The sequence below is a fragment of the Neopsephotus bourkii genome, unplaced genomic scaffold, assembly GCF_033783945.1.
Source record: "Neopsephotus bourkii isolate Nb327-2 ecotype Australia unplaced genomic scaffold, CSIRO-AGI_Nbou_v1 NB_140, whole genome shotgun sequence".
NCBI classification, from domain to species: Eukaryota; Metazoa; Chordata; class Aves; order Psittaciformes; family Psittacidae; genus Neopsephotus; species Neopsephotus bourkii.
In genome coordinates this window covers 609335-620429 of record NW_026900657.1, presented here as the reverse complement: position 1 = coordinate 620429, position 11095 = coordinate 609335, and the positions used below count along the sequence as shown (strand labels likewise).

Sequence of the window (11095 nt, the reverse complement as noted above, 5' to 3'; positions counted from 1 at the left end):
GGCCCTCCCAGCCCACACACCTCCTGGGTCAGTCTGTTGTGGCTCGGGGAGGACAAGGAGCCCTGCCTCTTTACCCGTGCTCTCGGGAAGACCCGCATTCGAAGGCAGGCCCTAGGCCGGTAGGACACGGGCAGTTTGGTTGCCGGTGCAGCAGGGCTGGGGAAGCCGCCGGGGACTGCGGACTCCTCCCGGAGCGTTGCCCCTGTTCGGACCCGGCTCTTCCCCATTCGCTCTTCCGGGAGGCCCCCTCTCCTGCTGCGGGGTCCAGCCGTCCGGCCCACCGAGTCAAGGGCCCTTCCAGCGCGGCCTGCGCCCGCCGCGGCCCTTCTGCCCTGCTGCAGCCCCGGGCCCGGCCACGAACCCCGGCGAGCAGTGGGGAGCGCCGGGGCCATCAGTGCTGGGAGGTGGCGGTGGGGCTGGGGGTGTCCTCCCCCACCGGGCTTCCCTCCGAGCAGCAAGAGGCTCCGATCACTGTCGGGCCCGGCGCAACGCCGGGGCAGGCCGGGGAAGGCCGCGGCTGGGCCCGGTGATCAGGGACCGAGCGGTCGGTGCCCTCGGCCGGTGTCCCCGGGAGCGGGCCGTCGGACGGGCGCGGGGCTGGGGCGAGCGGGTCGGGCCGGGCGGAGCGGGCCAGAGCCGGTCTGTGAGGACGTGATTGACAGCGGCAACGTCAGCAACAGGAGGGGAAGGGAAAAGGGAGGGGGGAGACAAAGAGGGAGGGAGTCGAAAGGCCCCAAACTGGATCTTTATGGAACATTTTCCGCCAAGATCAAGGGAAAGTGAATCCGCGCAGCAGGGGATGCCCCGCAAGCCGCTGCCATCGGGGGCCGCGGAGCCGCGCCCGGCCTGAGCGCCCCGCGCAGCCGCCGCGCTGCCCGCGGATGCCCTTCATGCCTCAGCCGCCCCAAGGCGAAGCCCGGAGCCCCCCGCTGCGCCTCCTGCCCCCCGGCCGGCAGTGTGAGTTCCTGGGGTACGGAGGGAAGAAAGGGAGGGAGGGAGCTGGGTTCGTGGGTACGGGGCTCTCTGCGGCCTGTGCCGGGGCGATCACCGCAACCCTGCCCCGCTGCTCCCCGGCCCGCCACCCCTTCCGTCCTCGGGAGCACCGGAGTTCCCTACGCGGCCCTCGGGGACTCCCACCTGTGCTCCCCTGGGCCACCCGGCCCCGCCGTGCAGGTCGGCCGCCGGCAGCATCCGTGCCTCGCCTTGGCTGGGGTTGCCCCATCCCTTCCCTCCAAGCTGGGTAGGGGACCGGTGAGCTCGGGGCATCGGGAGATCTGCTGCCGCCGGGGGCTGCGGGGCACTCGCTGCCCCGGGATGTGCAGCGGTGCAGGGGGGCGTGTGAGCGCTCACCCGCACAGAACCGGGCCCGTCTCCGTCTCTGTGGCTGGAGCTCTCCTTGAGGCTCTGCTGCCACTGGAACTGCGGGTCCCAGCCCCGCTCTTTCCCTTCACCGGCCAGGACTGGTGGCTGAACCTCGGCGGCACCGGGCAGGGGACTGGAGCAGAGCAGTGCTGGCGGGGCCACGGGTCCGGGTGCTGTTAGTATTTCCCCTTGGGGACCGTCGGTTTCCGTTCCCGGCGCTGGGAGCCGCAGCATGCTCGGGACCGCTGCCCGTCCCTTTATCTGTCCGTCTGTCTGTCGAGCGGGGAGCAGGGCGGGCGTCCGCGTCCCTCCGCGCTGTAAAAGTCGGGGTTGATGCGCGGCAGCCCCGGTGGAGCTGTCAGCCCTTATCTTTATTGGCTTTTCCCAGTCTCCGTCCAAGTTTAAGAGGGGCCCTTTTATCTCGAAGACCAGCACTCTGCCTGTTTACGCCGCTCCAGTCCGCTGCAGCGCTTCACCGCTGCCCCGAGCGCTTGTGCGGAGCCTCCGGGAGCCCCGACGGGAAGGGGCAGAGAGACCGGCCGGGTTGGGCTACCCTCCCCGAAGGGCAGCGGCCCCGAACGGTGGCAAAAAGCGGGGGGGAGAGGTTAAAGGGGGGGGGGGGGGGGCTGCGGCCACATCTGAGATGAGCTGACCGGGCCTCAAGCGGGAGCGCAGCCACGCGGGGGCGGCTCCCCCCGGGACAGGCGGGCCCGGCCCCGCTCTCCCGGGCTCTGCGGCTTCCCCTGGGAAGTGTCACGTCCCAGTCTAGCCGAGTGTCGCCGCCCGAGGAGGGATCGCGGGCCGGGCCGGGAGGGCCTGACCCCGCAGGTGGCAGTACCCAGGGCCGGGCGGGAGGGCGAGCAGGAGCTGGACGTGGCCCCCGGTGCTGCGAGCTAACGGTGCGCCTCTCTTCCCCCCCAAGGAAATGCTCCAGGAGAAAAGCCTGTCTGAAACCGAGGAAGGGTTTCCAACAGCCCCCGCGCCCGGCCATGCGGACTCCTCCGCCGGCTCCCCCGTCCTCGGCGTAGCCGGGGGAAGCAGCACGCCGCTCAGCAGCCCACAGCTCCCCGATCCCGAGCAGGTACGCACCGCCCGGCCGCGTCCTGCCCGACAGCTTTGCCCCTCGCTCTCTCCGCCAACCCGGCCTCCCGTGACCGCGGGTTGTTGGGAGATGCGAGGGAATCCAGGGTATTTTTATTCTTCTTTTATTTCCATTTTTAAGTGTTTTTTCGCCCTGCAAAGCAACGCCTCAGTGCCGCGGCCATGGGGCCCGTCCTGTGGCGGAGCCGCGGCCGCTGTTCCTGAGCAGGGCCCGGCCCGGCCGTGGGTTTCATAGGGTTTTTCCCCCCCGCTAAATAAAAGGCCCGAGGCCTTTGGGCACATCACGGCTTCCCTGCCCTTGCCCCCGAGCCCGGCGTGGGCCTCCGCCATGCTCCCAGCATCCGCGAAAAGGAACGGCTCCGCGCAGAAACCACGGCCCTGGACGTGCGGAGCCCGTGCCCACGTGGATCATCCTGGCGCCGGTTTCTGGGAGTCCCAGGGAGACAGCGGGGCCCGTCTGCCCCGTCGGGGCACGGAAACCCCCACGGAAAAGAGAAAAGAAAGGAAAAAAAAAAACCCTTTTGGCCGCTGTGTCCCTCCCTGGTGTGAAAGTCGATTAAACCCGGCCTCAGTTTGTTTCTCTTATTTTTGGCAGAGGGCAGTGGAATTTTTGGGACTCCATCCTCCTCCCGCACAGGCAGGCCCGAGGATCGTGCAGATTCGCCCGGTGCCTGCCTGTGGCCCTCGTCCTGGGTGCGCGGCCACCGAGCCCCTAACCCTTCCAGCCCCGCTCCTGGGTTTTCTTAGTCATTTCTTACTGTTCTCATGATCTTTATTTTTCCAGACCATAGAAAATATCAAAGTCTATCTCCATGAGAAGGAGCTATGGAAGAAATTTCATGAAGCTGGCACTGAAATGATCATAACCAAAGCAGGCAGGTTAGTGAAAATTCCTCACGGATGTGCATTGCTTCTGACCTGTACGAAATGTCCCTGTTTGCCAAGACTGGGTTCTGCAGAGCTGCAATCAGTGGCATTAAAAAAACCCATTATTCATGTGATTGTAGATTTCGGTGAGATCATTTTTTTTCGGTGTAAGCTTTGCGTGTGTTTGAGCGTGGCAAAGAGGTTATGGGCTGTGGAGTCCTTTGCTATGTTTAGTCCGATTTTCTTTGATAATTCTTCCTGGTTTTATACATATATTTTCTAAGATGTTGGCATGGTTGTTGCTCTGTTCAAACCCCACTCCCTTTCTCTGCACAGTGCACTAAGACCTTTGCTGGGACAGTTTGCACCAAAGGTTTAGCAGTATGAAGGCTTAGGCTCTGTTTTTAATCTCAAAACTGAAAGGGAGAGAGGTACCACTTTTATCCTGGTAGCTGCGGAAAGGAAAATCTGCTTCCCTTGGAAACTAACGATGGCTTCACCAAACCGAGCCCCCTCAGCGTGCACACCGAGGCTCTGGTGGGAAGGAGAGAGTGGCTTGCGAGGGCTTCTCTTCTCCGGAGAACCCATCTCTGTGCCCGCCCAGGGATCCCTTCCCACCCGGGCTGCTCTGGTGGGCGATGGGAGAATTAATGTCAGAAAGATAAACATCAGAATTAAACCTCAGCCCATCGCCAGACCGGGAATCCCGACAAAACCAACGCAGCTCCCACTGCGGGCACCGGAGCAGCTGTCCTTGACTCCTGCGGCCGCTGAAAAGAAAAGTTGCCAGCCTTAGGTATTAAAATCCATTTAATTCTAACACAGCTCTGTGGCTCTGCCATGCCCTGCCAGTGCTGATTTTATGCAGTGCTAGAGAGCTGTGGAAGAGGGCACTCAAATAATGGGGAGAAAGCAGAAATAAGAAGTCTTTTTCCACTGTGGTCCCTGATTGTTCGAGCAGGGCAGCTCGAAGCGGGGCTGTGTGTGTGTATCTTTTCTCCCCTGTTTGCTGCTCACACTGCGAGATTCAGATCCCAATCCCGCGCTTTGGATTTTGGGGTTGATGAGAGGTTTCTCCATCTTTTCCCCTGTCCCCAGCTCTGCGCAGCAGCTGCCCAGAGTAGGGCAGCTTTACTCTAATAACCAAGATACTCTCATTAGTTCTGCTCGAGAGGGGGTGTATGTCCCGGGGATCTTCAATTTGTTTGCTGTTTGGCCTATTTATGAAGTGATTGTGCAGGTAACTGTCCTTATCACACTACATTTTGGTGTATAAAACCTTAGGGCTTGTTCTGTAGCATTTACTGATGTGAAGAGCTGGATTCGTTTTGATAGGTCTGCTACCTAAGGCAGCTAAGACCAGGGGATCAAGACCTCAAATATTTCACCCTTAATTTATAGTATCTGAGTGTGTCTGTGCGGGATGTGTAATATCTTTACCGAATTCTAGACCCTAAGCATCCCAAATGTGCATGTTATCTCTTTGTAAGTCTTAACGTGGATTGTTTAAACAAATCCATATGTATAGGGCTCAGTCCCACATTCTTTGTCCGGTGGAGCTGGCAGCGCACACGTAGTCACCTTTCATGAGCATGTGGATGGAACCGAGGAGATTGACGTGAAGATGTAAAAAACTTTGGGTGTTTTTTTAAGTCGTCCAAGCCAAATTCTGTAGTTGTGGAAATCGGTGCAGCACCATCCAACCAACGGCGGGTTTTAAAACCAGCTTTTAATTAAAAACAAAAACAAGCAAACAAATAAAAAAGCATACAACCCCCCCCCAACCCCCCCCAAATGAAAGTAAAAGAAACAGCTGAAATGCTAAGAATACCTGAAATGAAATCGCCACTTAATTTCCTTCCTCTATGTCCAGCTGCAAATGGTGGCAAAATACAGGGTAACTTTTTAATCAGTGTTAAAATGGAGCGAGATAGAGCAAAGCCGGTACCGGCCCCTGCAACACCGAAAGCAGAACATAAAAACCCAGCCAAATGCACAGAACAATTAGCGTGAGGCTGGCAGAAAGCTCCAACGGCTTCAACCCCGTTATCGCTTAATTCTCCTCGTTCTCACCGAGTGCCTGGCTGCAGCCCCGAAGCAGGAGTATATCACTAATCGGAACGCAAATGAAGGGATGCAGATTAGTGCTTCATGAAGATTTTACTTTACCCAAGCTGTTTAAGTAAAGGGTAGCAATAATAAACCTCCTCTTGACCCAATTAAATAAGTGATGGCTAATGGAGGTTTGTGTGCACTTGCATTTAGCACGGGGTGGAGAAAAGGGAAAACAGCTAATTGCAGGCATTAATTAGGACACTAAGCCCCCTCCCAGCAGGGACGGAGATGCCCCCCGAATGCAGTTAGTTGAAAGCACCTAAATGTCCTTCTGCCTAACCTCAAGGGGCACAAACGAAAAGAAACTGAAATCTGATTTTTAAATTCCAAACAACAACAATAAAAAGTTACTTTAATGACAAGCTCACTCAGTGGAGAGGAAATGTAAAGCTCGTCGGAAGCGTTAATTCCATGGCAATGGTGTAAAATAGCCTTTTCGTATAAACAAGGCAAATATTGATAACTTAGTAGGGGGGAGAGGGGGAGTCATTTGTTTCATTCTTTGGAGAGCTCCACAGAACGAGCCAACTATAAATTATCGAGAATTTAATGCTGAGAATTACTTTGGGGATTATTACTCCCTCTTAGGACTGATCTGTAGGAGATATTAGGAGAGCACAGCAAGCTCAGCATTGAAAGAGAAATCATGTTGTTGCCAAGAAAGCTTGATTTATAAAGTGGAAACATCTTTAAAATGCACTCGCTATCTTCTTAATGTCCGACTCGTTCATTGTGGGAGGGGGAGAAAAAAAGAGATTATTTTATATTAAAAGGATCATCGAAAGATAAAAAGTTTATGTTAGCGAAGTTCGCATAAAAGCGCTCGGAGGTAGAACCCTGCCTGGCGGATGGGACGCCGGGCTCCATAAATCAGAGCCTTTGTCTCCTTCCTCCGATCTGAGGTTTGCTCTAATGACGAATTTCGCCTCCAGAGGATTTTCCGTTGATGGCGTTTGAAGGCTGAATTACGCCCGGTGCAGGAACCGCAAGGGGAAGAAACCCGGCCCCGAGTGGTTGCTCCCGGTGGCAGCTGGCAGAGCCCCGCGTTCGGCAGGAGCCGTGGCTCGGGCGCTGCAGCCGTTTGCCGGTGAAACCTTGCTCCTCCGAGCCGCCTCTCACCGCAGAGCCCCGGCGCGGCGGCAGCGGCCGGTGCCGCTCCCGGTTCTCCCTATCCCGTTCTCCTTCCCGGGACGGGTGGATAAGCCCAGCGTCCAGATGGAGTTGCGCATGCCTGTGCTTATAAATAAGGTTATAATTGTTCACAAATCCCCCCATTTACCGAAGAAAAGAGGGGGAGAAAAGGAAACTTTCTCAATTGTCCTATATTTTTTTTCAGTTGTCCTATTAACCCAGATGACTAAAATCCATCATATGGCGGCAAAGGGAACAGGTTGCATTAGGGGGTGGAGGTGCAGATGTTTACCCGAATTCCATCCTTCTCCAGCCCTGCTGCGCGGTGCACGGCTCTGGCCGTGCCCGTCGGGCTGTTGGCAGCCGCAGCCTGTCCTAGCAAGGCGCACACCTTTCCTGCTGGATTTTAGGAATTCCGGAGCGATGAAGTTGTATAAGGGGTGGATAAAGTGCAAAGCAAAGGAGAGGCTTCGTTATAAATCTTGCTTTCCAGTTTCATCTCCTTGCTCTCGTGTGCTATTATTTAACTGAACAATTGCATTTTATTTTTAACATTGTGGCAAACCCCACTTTGCCTCTCATAACCCTTTGCGAAATTTCATCTTCCAGCCCTTGTTTCTTCAGGAAGTGAATCTGTGATTGCACAGTATTCCTGCCCCAGGGTTTCTTTCTTTCTGGTCGTTTTTATTTAGCTCTGGATGTTTGCTAGGTTTTTTCCAAGGTGCCAACCTTCGCAGCATTGCAGTTTCTGTTCAGATATCACCAGGGTCAAACAATTAATGAAGCTGATGGCTAATGAGTGAAAAATACCAGTTCACAGCATGTTTGGTCGGAGTTTTGTGAGCAGTTACTGAAGAGAAAATATTGTGTCACTCCCCTGTGGCAGCACAACCATCCCAGAGATGTGAAAGGGAGGCTCAGGGTGCTGAAACTGAGTTTTAGCTGGAGTGCAGGATGTGCATAGGTACACAGACAGCTTCAGCCTTTGTGGTAGCAGGTTTTAAGAACTATGTGTAGGAAAATATTGCCCGGGGCGGGGGGGAGAGGGGGATCAATAAAGCAGCTTGCATGTGTGCAAAAGATGCAATCCCCCTTTAGATGTTCAAGTTTCATTTTAAAAGTGGCTTATTTCAGTTTTAAAAAATCTGTTCCTAATCAACTTTAGTAAACCAAAATAAAACTAGTTTTTAGGACATCAAGGTCTGAAGAAGTATAAATGCTTTGGCTAAGCTGGTGCAGCTTTCCTCTGTGAATAATCCTTTAAAAGTTAAATTTTCCATGGCTCTGTAGGGCATATGGATGCCCAGTTCTCATTACAATTAAAGGGAAATATTTGTCCAGAATCTTTTGAGGCAGTTACAAGAATTTCTGCAAAAGGTTTTTGATCCAAAAGCAAACCTTAATATCTGAGATCAGCAATGGAATGTGAGCCATCAATTCAAAACTTGGAAATAAAATAGATATTTAAGGAATGTTTGATCTGCTTAATCCTAAATTTGGGGTCCTGGAATTACCCTGTGCGGGCAAACTCCTGCTTTTAGAGAAAGGATCAGGAGCAAACTCCAATGGCTCTTGGCAGCGCTGCTAAAGATGTCGACAGCTTTGGCAAGGAAGACAGAGCTTATGCACCCAGAGTAGTGCAGAGATGGGATTTTAGTTTCTAATATAATTCTCTCTTCAAACAGCAAATCTTGCTTTTAGTTCGTTGAAGACATGGAATGCTCATGGTTAAGGGTGTTCCCAAAGCTTTCCCGTTGTGCTTAGACCAGAGCTGCAGCAGTGCTGGCCAGGGCTGCAGGGGAGGGTTTGATCAAGCCCAAACCAGCTAGGAAAGAGCCCCACTATTGCTCGGGCTCTGCCTCTGCATCGAAGGCTCCCGGGCACAGGGGCTGTGGATCATCTCCTGCCCTGTGCTGACGAGCCGGTGCATGGCCTGGCACTGATGCCAAGGCTGCCTGCTGCTCCTCTGAAAGCTCTGTGGAGCCCACACAGCTGGAGGGGCTGCACTGCCGAGGGAACCAGGCTGGAGAGGGAGCAAACCTGCTCTGAAATGCTGTGGTGCTGGGTGGTTGGCAGCGCTCTTGCACAGGTCCTCTCTGAGGTACCTTTGTGCTGTGCTCCTGGTGCTGCTGGCGCCCACCTCTCCCATCCTCTGGCACGCTGGAACCTTTTCTGCTCAATTTCAGTTGCAGCAAAATGAAAGCACTGGAGAAGCATCCCATGGCGAGAAGCCTGCCCATGTTTCAAGTTACTGTGGGGCAAAGAGAGGAAATGTTTCTAGACCATGAAAGCAGCCATCCAGCCAACCACGTTCTCAAGTATGTGAGAAACAATGTTTTATTTAAAAATCAGATGTGCTAGCCAGAAGAAAAAAATACAACTTCACCATTCCAAAATATAAAAATCCCTTAACTGTCTGACCTTCTCATCACTAGGTCATGGTCCTGCCACCAGATAAATCTCTCCTATCTGTCCATAGACTGAGGGTTCAATGTTGCTTGTGTTAGTGACAGTGAATTTGGGGCTGAAAAATGAACTACTGATGAGAACTCCTGTTGAACCTGTATTGTTTGTTATTCTGAGGCAAGGATCTGGCATGGGCTAATCCAGCACTTCAAAGTTAACTGCTCTTACTTTGTATACAGAGAGTCATAGCGGAGTGGCGTGGGTGATAAGAGAAATAAGGGACTGAGGGTTAGGATACACTGGGAAAATGGGACCCTGTTGAGAAAGTCTTTGATCTTTTTAAAGTATTTTCTGAAAGCAAGAATCTATCAAAAAGGAAATGCCGTTTAAAAGGCTAAAAGAAACAGCTGACATCCCCAAATTTGTTTGAATCTGCCCTGGAGAATATTAGTTTTAAAGATGCGTTAAGTCAGTGGACGGAATACTTGTCAAAAGAAGGGAAATTAGGAAAAAGAAGAAAGGTCATCAGAATGGAAACATGGTTCTTGAAGCCTCTGCACGCCATTCCTTTCCCTCCTAACAATGAAGAAAAGGAGAGGCATCCTTAGGCAGCCATGGCCAACTCTCAAGACTTTGGAGCCACATTAGTCATTACCAGGGATGCAAGCATGTCATCTACCTCAGTGCTTTGGAACCATCACTGGAGGCATCTCAGCATGCCCAGCAGCTTCTGAGGAGTTGGTCATTCAGCCATGATATGGCTTTTTAGCCAAGATGTTAAGTGATTTCTTGTTTTTCTGATCCTTTCACAGCCTGATGTCTAATAAGCATCACCTTTCCAGCACCATGCAGCACAATACTTCTGAAAATCCAGACATTGCTTTACTTGACCATCCCAAAACCAAGCACTGTAAATGTCTTATTTGTCTTATTGACGCTCCTTTTGAAAAGAGGACTTCATCTGCTGAGGAGATGGGGAACATTTTACCCCCTGGAAAGGACAGAAGGAAGTGCTTGGTAGTATCTGAAGCACCATTCACACCACAGTGAGCACCAGTCTGCACATTTCCCTGGGCTTCAGAGAACACCAACAGCCTTTAGTGAGCACATGACTTGGGTTACTCCAAGAGACCCAGGTGTCTTGGTTTCATGCAGTTTTTTCTGTGGAAGTACTGGTTGAGTTCCCCATGTCTTCCCTGCTGGTCAGAGAAACCCCTTCCCAGCCAATGCATCAGTAGGGGCATCAGAAATGATGTTTGTATCTAAGCAAGGAAGGTCAGATCTGATCCTTGTGAGCAGGAAGATGGTGACACCTGAGGGGGTTGCAGAGGCCACTCTTTGTCACTCAGTAGTATCAAGGCATGAGCCAGTGTCCCTGGGACACACAGGTCCTGGCACACAGGATGGGGCAGTTGGTGCTCGGTTCAGTGTCTTGAGCTCTTTGCTGGGTTTGATGCTCTTGGCTACTCTGCTTACTATTCCCTGCCCCAAAAGTAAGACTTCATTGGACCTGGGAACCCTGCAGTTGCCCATCTCTCCAGGACCAACCGGGCCTGTCCCTGAGGATTAAAACACAAGTAAGATACCCAGAAGTGGCCAAGCCTGGAGAGCCCAAGAGGCTGGGAACTATTGCCCCAAACAAAAGCAAAGCTTTCCTCTTATCACTCACTTCCAAATCCAACCAACCAATTAAACATTAATTAAACTTTGTTTGAACATAATAGGAGCTTTGGCTCCGTGTCAGTAACTGCTCCATGGTTAAGGGGATTGGACAGTAATAGAATAAATAAATAAACAAGAGATGCTTATTCTAACAGTTCATTTTAAAACAATTTGTGAATATCATGCAGAGATAAAATGTGCCTAGCATAAACTTAGCTAAGCAATGACTGCTTCATTATCAGAACAAATAATTCACTCACACATCATCTTTGAAGCTTGGGAGGGCTGCAGAATTGTGCTGCTTGTTTATTTTCCTGGCTTTTACTGTTTTTGCTACATTTCATCTGCACAGAGCGGTGGGGAAGGGTTTAGCTGGGGCTGTGGCAGCGCAGCGCAGAGCCCCAGCAATGCCGGCCCCGCTTCAGTTACCCCTGGTTCCCAGAGCCAGCTC

General features: G+C 52.7%; 1 protein-coding gene across 1 annotated transcript in view; it reads left to right on the top strand.

Moving 5' to 3' along the window:
* Window positions 1-686: 686 nt before the first annotated feature.
* Window positions 687-11095, top strand: part of TBX4 (T-box transcription factor 4) — a 38113-nt gene continuing 27704 nt past the window's right edge. Inside the window, exons 1-3 of the mRNA XM_061368496.1 lie at window positions 687-957; window positions 2285-2443; window positions 3248-3342. Coding sequence (XP_061224480.1) covers window positions 2288-2443; window positions 3248-3342 — 251 coding nt within the window. The 5' untranslated portion in view covers window positions 687-957; window positions 2285-2287. The remainder of the gene's footprint in view (window positions 958-2284; window positions 2444-3247; window positions 3343-11095) is intronic.